This window comes from Gymnoscopelus braueri (genome assembly GCF_963280865.1).
Source record: "Gymnoscopelus braueri genome assembly, chromosome: 7".
Classification (NCBI taxonomy): domain Eukaryota; kingdom Metazoa; phylum Chordata; class Actinopteri; order Myctophiformes; family Myctophidae; genus Gymnoscopelus; species Gymnoscopelus braueri.
The window spans coordinates 42,239,286-42,253,532 of record NC_137608.1 but is presented as its reverse complement, the minus strand read 5'-3'; the positions used below and the strand labels follow the sequence as shown (position 1 = coordinate 42,253,532).

General features: G+C 42.5%; 1 protein-coding gene across 1 annotated transcript in view; it reads left to right on the top strand.

Annotated features, from left to right (window-relative positions):
• The first annotated feature begins 6,388 nt into the window (after window positions 1–6,388).
• The window catches only part of LOC308088147 (sarcoplasmic/endoplasmic reticulum calcium ATPase 2-like), a 35,436-nt gene continuing 27,577 nt past the window's right edge, over window positions 6,389–14,247 (top strand). Inside the window, exons 1-6 of the mRNA XM_080432521.1 lie at window positions 6,389–6,576; window positions 6,755–6,974; window positions 8,372–8,389; window positions 8,502–8,584; window positions 11,554–11,658; window positions 13,314–13,452. Coding sequence (XP_080288647.1) covers window positions 6,857–6,974; window positions 8,372–8,389; window positions 8,502–8,584; window positions 11,554–11,658; window positions 13,314–13,452 — 463 coding nt within the window. The 5' untranslated portion in view covers window positions 6,389–6,576; window positions 6,755–6,856. The remainder of the gene's footprint in view (window positions 6,577–6,754; window positions 6,975–8,371; window positions 8,390–8,501; window positions 8,585–11,553; window positions 11,659–13,313; window positions 13,453–14,247) is intronic.

Here is a 14,247-nt window from a genome sequence, read left to right as displayed (position 1 = left end):
AAACTATTGCAACTAGTACAGGATCATCATCTTCATCTTACATATAATTCTAGTAACCTCTGTCGGTCCGTCTTGGGGTCTTGGTGTCTTGGGAGATCAAACTGCGCATGCGTCCAGCCGGCCAGCCGGCTCTGTGTGTGCGTGTGCGCGCACTACACCACTCGCGCTAAACTGTGTGTGTGTGTGCGCATGTGTCGTTGCCAGGTTTCGCGCGCGAAACAAGCAACAAGGTCTATGAAAACAAGGCCAAACGAAACGAACCCTACAAGCAACAAGGTCTATGAAAAGAAGGCCAAACGCAGCGCTAGATCGTGCGCGAGCAACAAGCAACCAGCTTCATGAAAAAACACAAAGCCGCGCACTGCGCATGCGTGGACGCACTTTCTCTAACCAATTCACACCCACTTCACGCTTACAAAACCTGGACATGGCAACGTCGCTCATCGTTCTGTGATTGACAGCAAAAGTTGGCCAATCAGGTGGCGAGTTCGCAGCCTGAAAAAGACGAACGGCAGCCATTGTTGATGTGCGAGTCAGGGTACGAGTGCCTTGACTTCTTATTTTCGCTTACTAAACGCTCTCAAACTTCTTCTTTGACGCACGGAATTCACTTATAACATATCGTTTGGATAGAATTTAGTTGTTTCACTTCATATGTGTGGTCAATTAATCATGACAGAGCCTATTTTTAAAAAAATAATCAGAGAACCGGCAGGGGCGACCAGTCACACGCATGTATCCCAATAAGTCAACCTATTTTGGGGATGGCGATCTCAAAAGTCCCTTGCGTCATGGCTGTCCCCCCCGCCCCACCCCCACCACACACACACACACACACACACACACGCACGCACACACACACACAGGGAGAGAGAGGGAGGGTGGGAGAGAGAGAATAGACGGACAGACACAGACAGAGAGACAGAGAGGGAGAGAGAGGAAGAGAGGAAGAGAGGGAGGGAGGGAGGGAAAGACAAAATAAGCGAGCCCTCGCTTATTTTTGCGCGGACGTAATTTGTTTGTCATTGTGGTGAATGTTTGCTGCTGATGTTTGTTGTGTGAAGCTTAATGTCAGAGTGTTTGTGTTGGAGCGCCTCAGTGCGGCTGCTGCGTTCATGTGCAACATCTTGCATGCGTGGCTGTGTTCACAGTTTTCCTTCGCCATGTCTGTAGGTCACGGCCTGGAGACCCCAGGGAAATTTCTTCATGAAAAAAAAAAACCGCCGATGGGGTCCGCGATGTTTCACGGGGGTCCGCGGTTTTTTTTGCGGTTCTGGGCGGATTGGGTTCGTTAAAAAAAAAAAAAAGAAATTTTTTTTTTTTTTTTTTTTTTTTTTTTCGGTGGGTAGGGGCCCTGCGTGGGGCGGGGCCCCACGCAGCCTGTGTAGTGTGCGTGTAGGGAGAAGCGGCCCTGTGTGTGTGTGTGTGTTTGTTTGTGCGCGCTCACAACGGCTCGCACGCGCGTGTGTGTGTTGGCAACGGCCGACGGGGAACGGCTCCGCCTGTTAGATCTTTATATGCGCGGGTGTTTGTGGGTGTTCTGTTCCTCCACGACGGGATGTGCGTGTACACACTACACCATTGGTTCTCAAAGTGGGGTCCGGGGACCCCCAGGGGTCCTTGAGGGAGTTCCAGGGGGTCCCCAGCTAAATGATAGATTAGGCACCAAATGGACCCTTATGGGTCTGTAACTCTGACAGTGTACAAATGGAACCAAATGGACTCTAACGGGTCCATTTGGTTCCATTTGTACACTCTCACAGTTAAATTAACATACATTTTACCATATAAACTGGGGTCCAAGGGATAGAAATGCCATTAAATGGGGGTCCGTAGCCCTAATGCATGTCAAACTGGGGGACCTTGAAATTAAAATGGTTGAGATTCACTGCTACAGCCGTAAACAAATCTTCTCTTATGGGGGTCCCTCGCATATCTTTTCAAATGGGGGTCCGCGGGCTAACAAGTGTCAATTTGGGGGTCCTTGCCATGAAAAAGTTTGAGAACCACTGCACTACACAGTACAAACTCACTTTCGATCCCTGATAAACTGTCTGTTCTCACCGCATAACCCAAACTGCACACTTTGGGTGCTCATATCCGCCTACGGGTATGGTCTAGTCTTCTTAATTATTATTGAGTTTGTTTTCAGTCAAATTACAGCCATCACTTGGGGATTTCATACAACTCAAACTTTGTCTCCCACTTAAAGTGTATTTGTGATTAGAGATTCTATCATGTCTACCTGGTTTCTCTAATATCGGTACAAGGTAATGGCACAGACAGAAAATGTTGGCACATCCTCCGTTAATACGAAGACAGATAGAGTAGCTTACTATAACTACAAGTAGTGCAATGCGGGTTGTACTCTATTCTCTGAATTTCCAACTACCGTAATGTTCATCTCCATGATGCTGTTCAATACCACTTGATTCCTTATCTCTCATGAAAAGCACTCTTCCGGTGATGACACCGTTTGAGGTGGCTCATGAATCCAGAGCTGAAAGGACACATGTCCCTGGAGGTGTCACGGGATAAGAGGTTTGTCTTTCTCTAGCCCACTGACTTCAAACATGTCCAGCGGCCTCCATTTTGACACATCTTTAAGAATACGCCTTCAATCAAAGTGTCCAACGATAACAGTATACAAAGTGTTGCACTTGGGACAGGGCTGCACTCGGCTATTTTTAGAAACAACAACCATGACCTTGGGCAGGGTAGCTTGCCAATTTTGGAATTCTATGAGACCTCCATTGTTTCAGGCAAGGCAGTGGAGTTGTCAAGTCAATTATCTATTTTACTTACCTGTATTTTCTATCCTATAGTCTACATGGATATATTTCTACGCTAGAGCTCAGCTTAAATATAAGTAATTACATTTTGCATATTTCGATGCAGAAGCTGATTTTAATCCTCTGGGAATTTTCTTTTCCTGTGCATTTCAAATAAATCACATAACATATTATGTCTTAATTAATAGGTATTGTTGTCATATCTTATGTCAGATTAATGCCATGGCCCATGTGTCTCTACAAATGACAATTTAATACTGAGATGTATTTATTAGAGGGTTCTGTAATATTATAGTAAATCTTTGCCTTTTTTGCTTACTTTCTTTGCTTTTAAATGCTCCCAAAACACTCCCTTCAATCTAGGGTAAAATGCACACTATCTCTGAAGACCTTGTTAATGTTGAAATGAATGAGAAACTTGAAGGAACACATTTTGCTCAAAGAACAGTTTTAAGGGCTTCATGGTGTTCCCTTCAAATGTGCTCATGGTTGTAATATGCCTTCTCAGTACTCCCCCAGGCAGATTGAATACTTTATTAGACAGAAATGTAAACAGCATGAGGTACAGTCAGACATTTGGGCTAAAAGGATAACACAAAAAGTCCTGGGGACTTGTTTCTCAATACTCAAGTAGAAGTACAATATTGTCACACAAAAAGCTCTGCTAGAAGTCAATATGTCATTTCAAATAATTTAATAAAATGTAAGCACACAAGTATGTATAAAGTATACAAGTAAGTCAAAATGTTGCACACATGGACAATAAAGCTCTCTTCAAACAAGGCAACCTTTAAAAGAGAGGGGGAGACAGAGTGAGAAGGGGGAGATCATAGTACCACTCTGTATTCTGTAATCTAGATTCTAGAACAATGTAGAGAGATAGTTGCATGTGTTGTATACTTGGTGGTGGAAGAGGCTGCATGGCCTTTGGAACACCTTAACAATTGCAGAGACTGGGAGGGGACGTGATGAATTGCATAAATTATAGATTCAGATGGTAATCTTCTAGAAAATGTAAATACATAGTTGCATAGATTGTAAACTCACTACCAAATAAAAAAGACGATGCCTGTGAACTCCACTCCAGTTAAAAGCAAATGACGTTGCTTTCATACAAATGAGGGCAACCAACCTTTAAGAGAGAGGGAGAGAAGAGGAGACTGAGAAAAAGGTGAGGGCCCTCCCTCTCCCGTAACCTAATATGTTGCTGACAGCCGCTGTTAGTGGTCCTTACACCAGATGTATCAAGTGTAGATTTTAGAAGGCAGCATGACGTGGACCTGGCGAGAATGGTGGTGATATAATTACGGCACAGTTTTCGCTTTGTGCTGCATGTGGCCTCATGTGTCAACCGATGATGCATGTCAATTCCTCTCAAGAATCTGACAGTGATGTCCCCTGACCATGGACACGTTGGGGGCGGGCAGAGGTGGTGGTTGTGTTGAGAATGAGATACAGTTCCAAACAACACATTCTAAACCACACTTTGCTGACTCACTTCACATCATTTTAGGTGTCTGTCTGTATACAGTTGAGCAGTTGAAGTTAAAGTTTGTTATGGATCAGAGTCTGTCTGGCTGGCCTTATGAACATTTTGACCAAATAAATATGTATTGTGGGGTGATGACAAAAAATTATTCGAGTTGCATTCTCTTATTTGGTTAGGATTAGGCCAATGATTAGGGTAATAAGCCCAGAGGTGTGTCTACTGTCTGCAGTCCCTTCTCATGTTCTCCACTAGCCTCTTCCTTGCACAGCAGGAACCCCAGTCTCAGTCACTCAAAAGAGACTAAGATTGATTGTTTTTTATTGATTCTGACATTTATATAGATTGATTGGCCTATACAATCCAGCCCCATCATCTGTCACCTCACGCCTCAGCCCCATCTGCCCCATCTGCGACCTTTCTTCCACCCATCGCTGTAGTAGGTCTCATCATATGCGCAGGGTGAATAGAAGAGATGTTTTTGACCTATCTTCCAACGTCCTTGAAAGCAATTTCAAAGGTATTGACATGTTCCAGTCCCTGAATCATTAGCCACGCCCATTAAAAATATATTGTGAAACGAAATAAAATTTCAGGCTCTAATATTCCTACGGATGTCTGTAGTAAAAACGGTGAGGTAAAATGATCTTCTGCTGTGGCACACGTTTTTAGATTGTTTTTTTGACAGCCTGGGGGCCCTGGGCTGAATTTAAAATGGAAATGCGTTCCCTGGACCCTATCAGCAGCAGATGCTGCCCACCCCCACCCCGTTCGGGATGGTAAACGTGTGACAAAGGTGCGTGTGGGCCGAGGTCAAAGATAGGGCTTTATAGAATTAGTCCTCCAGGCTAGGCAAAAAAACAATAGACGTAAAACATTTACCTCATAATTTCAATAGGGCTATCAGGAATAGCATTTGATCAAGAAGACAGTCACCGGTGTCAGATAATAATATAATGATAATATAATCAAGGCAGGAAATACCATTTGGTAACAAGGGCCTTTGATGCAATACGTTTCTTTTAACAGTTGTCTGCCTTACATTATTTTATATGACATGTGATGTTGATGGGAGTCATGGGAAATCATTGGCGACAAAAAACACGGAGGAGAACAAACAATCATACAGTAAAAGTGAGAAGAATGTATCACAAGTTCTTCATTTGGTTTGCTGATTATTTAAAAAGCTTGCTTTGAAGTTCAATGAGAACTAGGAGGGTTTGCCTAATACTTCCTGGTTGTTTTGGCTCCTTTGTGATTTTGAACGCCTCGGGCGTCTTCCATCCAATGACATTACTCCACATGCAGAGCAAGGAAGGAACAGGAGAAGTAAATGAGGCACTTCCATAATGGTACTGTATGATCACATAGTCCAGAGGGACAGTCACTGTGTGATTGGGTAGCTGGTTGTCATGCAACCGGTCAACATTAAGAAGAAAGGAAGATGGTCTTTATTGACAATAAAAACACATACAAACAAAGAAGAAATTGACATGACAGGCCATTGACAATAGCCCCCCCTGTGACCCGGGCTGACCCCCCCCCCCCCATATACAGCCTGCATGGGGGGGGGGTGCACCGCACCCCACTCACCAGACAACATCAGGGGGGATCTTCAAGAAAAAAACATTAAACAACGAACAAAAACAGACAAGCAGAGAATTATAATTATTTTGTTGTATCCTGCTAAGCAACTTCGGTTCACAATACATACACAATACATACAATACATATAGCGAGTACTCAGTCTTTGGAGGAGTTACGGCTGGGTCTTGTGGGTGGTCGCTACAGTATTATTATTAATATTTAACTGAATGGTTTCATTTTCAAAAACTATAAATAAAGGCTTGGACTGGCTTAATTTGGATCTACGTATATGAAATATCTACCTAAAATGATCACCACACAATTACGATTATTATTACTAGTTATAACTCATTACGGAAAGTAACCAAACAGTGATCAGATGGATCACGCTAGCTAGGCATCTCGAGAGCGTTGCGTCAGTGGTTGCCTGGTAACCAACCGACCAATCGTGGCGAAGCTGTCCGTTCGGGCCATGGGAAGGAAGAGTTTGCCCCCTTTGATAAATGCAGAATATCGAGCACGTCGCTTTACCACCACAGAGCAGAGCAGAGCTGCACCACACGGCGGCCGGTGGAGAGACGGTACAGAGAGGCTCAGGACTGGGTGAATGCAGTCCTCAACAGGACAGACTTCTTGCTGCACACTCTTTGCCACCATTTTTGGAAGATAAGAGGACACCCATATAGTATCTTCATCGAAGACGGGGGAGAGGTATTTTGTTGTTAGCCCAAATATTACTTGTTGGGATCATAATTATTGCCAAAAGGGGGGAAGGGGGTCACGTTCCAGTGAACACCAGTCTCTACGGTCTTTTAAAGATATCCGAATCTGAAGGATAGATCAGATGAGATACATCAGTTAGTTGGCCAACTATTTGTTCTCTTTGAAGGGTTGAATTTGATAGAGAAAGGTGCCACCAACGGGAGGAGGACTTATTCATTCACGCTCACGGTGAAGTCGCTGTTTGAGCAGCAGGAGTCTAGAAGGTACCATGGAGAACGCTCATACAAAGAGTGTTGAAGAAGTTTACACTCATTTCTCCGTCAATGAGAGCACGGGGCTGGCCCTGGACCAGGTGAAACGACAGAGGGAGAAGTGGGGCCTAAACGGTATGTTGAATGAAAACAAACTGTCTGTTTATTGGTGTTATTGTTGGCATTTCGAGAAGACTCAAATCCAACATCTCCTTAGTCATCGTACACTTCAGTACTGGGCTAAATGTCACCACCAAGCCGGTATCTGGCTGCTGACGTCATCATAGATGACCTCGTGGATTTCCTTTCTTTTTTCTTTTCTTTTTTCTTTTTCTTTAGAAGATGTCTTAATAGTAATACCCAGATTATTACTTTCCTCTTTGGAGAAACGAAATCATTGAATGACTGGTGTTTATTATTATTACAATGACTTTTATGTAATGTGTCATGTCATCTGACAACGTACAGTTGTCACTTTGAGGTAACCCTCATCCAAGCTGTTAACAAGTCAAATGCTCTGTTTATTTAACTCTGAGAGTGTACAAATTGGACCCACGGTTCCATTTGTTCACTCTCAGAGTTACAAATGAACTAATTAATCAGTTTTCAGCTATTCATATGTAAATAATTCGTTATAACGCAGCACAAACCTCTTAGCAACTCTCTTGAGCTTATTAGTATTCTGCTCAAGTTGCCTGAAATGAGTCACTAAGCGGAACGGCATCATCACTGAGTAACATGAAAGACAAAGAAAGGAGAGAGAGAGAGAGAGGGAGTGCAGGTGTTTGTTCTTCAGAACTTGCCATGTGTACTGAGAACTGTCTAGACCAAGGGGTCTTCAATAGGGGGTCCGTGACCCCTAGGGGTTCCTCAGAGTTACTACAGGGGGGTCGCCAAATATTTGTGTGATATGATGTTTTTCCTTCACATTAACCACTTGAACCCTAGCATCCTTTTTCTGAGGAGAACAAGCACACACGCTGCGAGGCGTTGTGAGCTTGTAGATCGGCTATTTTTGGCAAAGATATATAGGTGTAGAGGGAAAAAAAAGAGCAGACCAAGTTAAAAAAAAAAGTTTAATCTGAAACACAATTTTATACAATATAGAGGGGGTCCCTGCTCTCAGCTAGGGGGTCCTTGGCCTGAAAAATGTTGAACAAGACCCCTATGACTACGTCACTTGAGGTCACTGCTGACCTCAAGTGAAGTTCAGATATGCTTTTCGAGCTAGTCCCTCAGTCAGCAAGACAAACAGAAGCAGACCATCAACACATCCCTCAGGTTACCTCCTGTCAGCACCACTGCCCCAAACATGTACTGCTGTTATTGGTAGGAATAAATACAGAATCACCTGGGAGGAAGTGGGCTAAGAAAGGGGAGGAGCCAAACTGAGTTGGAAAAAAAAGCACATTTTTTTCGAGAATGGGTTCCCAGATTGCCTCCTATGTAAAGTAATTACAGACCATTGAATGTTGTCCCCTTCCTGTTTATCTTTTTTTTCATGTATGGTCCCTGGATTTGACCCCACACAGAGTTACCTGCTGAAGAAGGTAAACATTCTTTCTTCTTTTTATTATTTATTTCATGTTACGGTATAATACATTAATACTTCTACATATACTGTATATTGGTATTGTATTAATTGACTTTCCTTTTCCACAGGGAAATCGTTATGGTCACTTGTTGTAGAGCAATTTGAAGATCTACTTGTTCGAATTCTTCTGCTGGCTGCATGTATATCATTTGTAAGTATATCAACAGATTCGTTATGTAGTCTTTTTCTTGATAGGTTTGTGGGAGTGGTCACTCTCCATTGCATTATTCCTTGATCATTGTATTGACTGATGATGTCATTTCATTCTGGACTTTGATGCATATGAATGAAATGATGCATAAACCCAATGCTAAGTTCAAGTCCATGTCTTCCGTACTCCCTTGCTTATAAATGGATTGCTTGTAAATGAGATATTCTCGCTATTTATTGGAAATGTCCGAAAATTGGGTAAATGTACGGTATAATGACGCTGACATGCCCAAAATAGGGATGCCGGGTTGAAAGTGGTTAACCTGCCATCACAACCCCAACCGTACCCTACCACCACCGATAAATGAAAGATGTTTTCTGGGGGGGAGGGGGGTGATCATTATGGAGCGCAGGGTGAAGACTGGCAGGGGAGAGTTTATGCATTGCATAGCACATAGCGGTGAAAGTGTGAACCTCTTCAGTTTGTCCAGTTCAGCTGCGGTTACACTAACAGCGTAGGGCGTCAAACAGCTGAGAAGGCTGGCGACTCGTCCACGGAATGGTGACAGCAGTTGGCCGTATTGAGTTGCTATCACCATGTGCCACGGCATTTGAGTCGTCTTGTACTGCTGCTGTGTAATGACTGACCTGCCACACTTTTCTCACCCCCAAGGGGTGGGAAAAAGGTTAGACAGTGAAACCAACCAATGTAATAAACTCATCAGTGGCTTGTAGAAGCCCATTCTGAAGCATCATATAGGCTTAGGCTTAATCAGGCAGTTTTTTGGCGTGATGCCATCTAGATCCTATATTTTGATGGCCGGGTGGTTTTATTTTGAGTCAAGTGCTGCGTGTCCATTTTCATTATCTGAGTGGTTTGAGTGAGAAAAATGTGTTTTTATGGGTCCTTACTGTACTCCTTAGGACTATTTGAAAGTAATTCTGATTGGGATTATGGGTCCCTCCCTATTTGTAAACAATGATTGGGATTATGGGTCCTTCCCTATTCGTAAACATTTCTGATTGACAAATTTGCTATAGTTAGACATATATTTACTACTACTCCATCACAAACACTACTATAGCCTACTTTTACAATATTAAAAGCTAAATAATTGCTATATTATCCATAATGTAATTTATATACTACATATAAGTTAATGTTATTTCATTAAACAACTATTATACAGTGATTGCGTTATAGAATCAAAGAGAATGTCAAAGAACCATAATGTAAAGGAAGTGTTGAGGTGATGTTTTAGAAGAATAGTGCCTCTTTAACCACTTTGAACCTGGTGTCCCTATTATGGGCATGTCTGTCATAATGTCAATATGTTTTTTTTTTAAATAGAGAAAATTGCAAGCTCACAACGCATGGCATCATGATGCGTTGTGAGCTTGCAAATTGGCTACTTCCACTATTCGTCATATTTGAGAAAAGTATATAGGGTTTAAGTGGTTAAAGACACTGAACAATGCCTGGGATAACTGTGTAGGACAGGTCCAGTCTCTGATATGTACTGTATGTGGATGTGTCCGTTGGCTGGTATGTGGTGTGTAGTGCCCAGTCAGGTGATAGAGAGGTGTCGGTAGCTGCTGTCTGGCAGGAGGAACAGAGCACCACTCTAGTCTACACACCAAATTTGGACTCTGCGTATTCTCAGTGGGAGGGGCACCAATCAGACCAGTACAGTGCACACGCAACCCACATCGACGTTGAGACTACTAGGCCATCGGCCATCATCTAAATTGTTTTGACACTTTGATGCGTTCTTCTCAGTGGTCATGACTCTGCCCACCACTGAGAGAATGCAGTCATGGAACACAGATGAGAGAACATTATTCAAATGAATGTCAGAGAGGCAAGGAGCAGCACATTTTGGGGGAAGGGTTGAGAAGCAGGGGAGGGAATATCTTGATTGACCAGCCACTTAAGGCCTATATTTAAAAAAAACTCTACAAGCTCACAATGTGTCTCACTAAAAGATTTTTTAACGACATGGCCAAAACAGGGATGCCAGGGTTAAGTTGAAGCGGTTAAAAAAAATAAGCTTATGCTTCAGAAGTTCTGTTGTACTATTGACACGAGTATTGGAATTATGTTCGCTATTTGAGTTAAGCCTTTTAAAGGTTGTTTGGCATTGGGTTGACATGGTTTGTGGCTGTGTAGTTTGATTGTTTAATTGCTGCCATTACATTATGGGACATTATTTATGTGTCTTACTGAGGCTGATTGAATGCTGACGTTCTATTGCCGTTCACATAATTCTTATTAGGAAACCTGCATTCACATCTACTCCAAAACGGTCTGTGCAGTGACTGCAGTCTAATCAGACTAATTATGTAGTGGTTTTTGAATTAATTAGTTCATTATTATGGATAATTTGTTAATTATTCTTTTGTCAAGTGGTTAGCACTGATGCCAGAAGTCCAGCAAATTGAGTTTTGCCCGTGCATCCCCGATGGGACCTATTATTGAACTTGGTACTTAAACTTAAACAATAAGCACCTACCCCCGATTATACACTAAATATTGTGCCTGCCCTCTACCACTAAACTTGAGTATGTTTGTGAGTATGTTTGTGTCGCAGCGGAGTAAAGTAATGATTTAATCATTCTAAATACAAGGAATGTTTATGTGACAAATGTGTGGGATGACACTCTGCTATTAAAACCAAACCATCTCTGACAGATATTGTGCCTCTGACTGCAGGAGAACTGCTGAAGCTTTTCTAATGAGCTGAGAATCTGTCCAACACATTTTTAATATATGTGGGTGGGTATATGGGGTATGCTGTAGATGTTTGTAGCAATCAACAATGTGTGTGCTTGCTTTTTTCCTTGTATTTTATTTGTGTGCTTGTGAATATGTCCCCAAAAACGATGTCTGAGCTGGTTAATATGACCTGATGCTGTGAGGGAACGCACGTATTCAATATAATGACTCACGTTTCATTTGATTGATTTCAGGTCTTGGCATGGTTCGAGGAAGGAGAAGAAACTATCACAGCCTTTGTGGAGCCTTTCGTAATCCTACTCATCCTCATAGCTAATGCTATTGTTGGTGTATGGCAGGTGAGACTCTTGGTGAAATATTATTTGCACTGATTTAGGATCTAGGGTCCTTAGATGCCAGTAAAATGAAAAATAATCAGTCTATTTGTCAGTTAGTTTTATCCAGTGACACTACTGACATCTCAAATGTCATATAACTTCTTTGGTTGAATGGAAGACATTATGTACTGGCTACATAAGATCTGCTTTTGTACTTACCCTCAGGGCTCTATACTAGCTCACAGCGTGACACGTTGTGACTTGTGAGCCTGTAGATCTACTATTTTCACCAAATGTTCGCCCCAGAAAAGGGACGCTAAGGTTCAAGTGGTTAAAAATGATAATTGTCCTGAAAATCTCTACGGTACCAAGTACATCAGTACTACAGGCTGACTCTGTGATGGGGAATACAATGGGGAATACAAGACAGGAAAATTAAAATGAGTCCAGAGTGTGGGTCATTGACAACATGACATTTATGTAAAAAAAAATCCTTTATTAAAGGGATATAGTTCACCTTAAAGCTACAATCCGTAAGTTTTATATCCTTTGTCTCCCTCTCCTGATGAAGAGTTAATTGCAACCATATCAGATGGCGGATCTACAATAGATATATACACATAGATGTATAATATATCCGCATTGGCTGCTGCTGCTCACTGGAGCGATACGTCAACCATATTGGTTGGCTGTAATAATGCCTGTATGCCCCATGTTATGTCTATTGAAGCAGGAGTAGTAATGTGTATTTTCATACCAAACCATTGCTAAGTGGCAATTTGATAATTGAGAACCGGGATATACCGTCGCGGATATACCGCTTCTGAGTAAGACGCACCGAATCTCTGTGTGTTTTGGGAGTATATGCATCGGCTTCCCTGATTGGCCAACCTGACCCGTTGGCTTCACAGCTTCTCGTCACATTTGTGCCACTTAGCCATAGCCATTAGCCAATATAAGTCCCTGATTGGCCAACCCGGCGTCGGCCACTTCGCTTCGTTTGTGCTGCAGTGCCAATTTGCAATGGAACAGAAAGTACGAGAGATGTGGTCATAGCAGAGGAAGTGAACGAGGGTGGTAGTGCGAAGCAAAATGCGATGCGCGTGGAGCTGACAACGGGTACAACGAGTACATCAGATAACAGGAGTATTGCACAATGGGTGGGCCGTGTGTTCCCAGCTTTAATCATTCCGGACTTGCTTGGCCCAGCCCCAGGGTAGCCGAAGGGCGCTGGTCTAGTCATGTTAAATTATAGATTTAATTCATTAAGTAGCCATGTAATAAGTTGAGGTGGCAGCCTGGCAGGACTTTTTCACCCCGTCAGGGTTTATTTTCCAATGAATGCCTCACTGTACATTATCCCTTATGATTGGCTCTTGGGAATGATCAATTTGGCCAGCAGCCCAGCAATAGACTTTCATCCTAAGAGCTCTCATCCCAACTGCTTGACTACAGTATACACACAAGTGTATTATGTTTGTTTGTAAACACAGGTGTGTGTCTTCTCCCATGTATCACTCCAACATAAATATTTAGTGACGCTTGATATTTATGTGATGTAAAGTTCTCTGCAGTGTAGTAGAGATGAGGCATTTTCATAGGGGTATCCCCTGCTAACCACTTAATTTTACTGACACTGACTGGCTGGCACTGACATTCGTTATGTTTCTCATCAGGAACGTAATGCAGAGGACGCCATTGAGGCCCTGAAGGAATATGAGCCTGAGATGGGTAAGGTGTATCGGCAAGACAGGAAGACCGTTCAGAGGATCAAGGCCAAAGACATCGTGCCTGGAGACATTGTGGAAGTTGCTGGTAAGTTTGAGTCCTTTCTGCCACGGTGCGCTGAACACTGACTGTGCTTTATAAAGCTACATTCGAAAAATGTTAAAGAAAAATCTTCTCTGCCTTTCTATTCATCCTCTATTACTTTACCTAGCACTTATGATAAGCGACACAGCAGTGGATGTACTTTCTTAAAGTGCTATGGTGCTGACCCTTGAGCTCCAGAATTTGAATGTGTAACTTTGGCCTTTGGGCTTTTTTCCCGTTATTGCAATGTAGGCTGTTTCAAATAAATAAGCATGTTGCAGCCTACATACTTTTAAATGAATGTTTAGATGTTATATCATTGTTTTTTTTTTACTCTGTTGTACCCATCTGAATCGCTCATGAATACAACAGGAGACATCCTTTTAATGACCCCATAATTAACAATGTAATGGCATTGGAGCTGCAATCAGAAATCCTTGGATTTCATGATTTTTCCTCATAACGCCTTCTTTTGGTACATATTTTTAAGCTCTTCCAAGCTTTGTGCTTATGATAGGGAAACTAGGTAGCAATGGATTACATTTATCTCAAGGCCCCTCTTAGTACCACTGCAGAGGTGACTCACCCTACAATAGTGGTGTGTTTTGTGATGTTCCTATTAACACATTGCCTCAAAGAGCTTGGCACAGGTGTTATTGAGGCCCCCGTGTGTGTGCACGCAGGCCTGTCACGAAGCAGTGCAAAGTGATGATGATTCATGGGACCTGAGGTCCCATGAATACCCGTGTATTCATGTCATCATCAGTATGTTTCCACATTAACCTGTTTTTTTCTCCT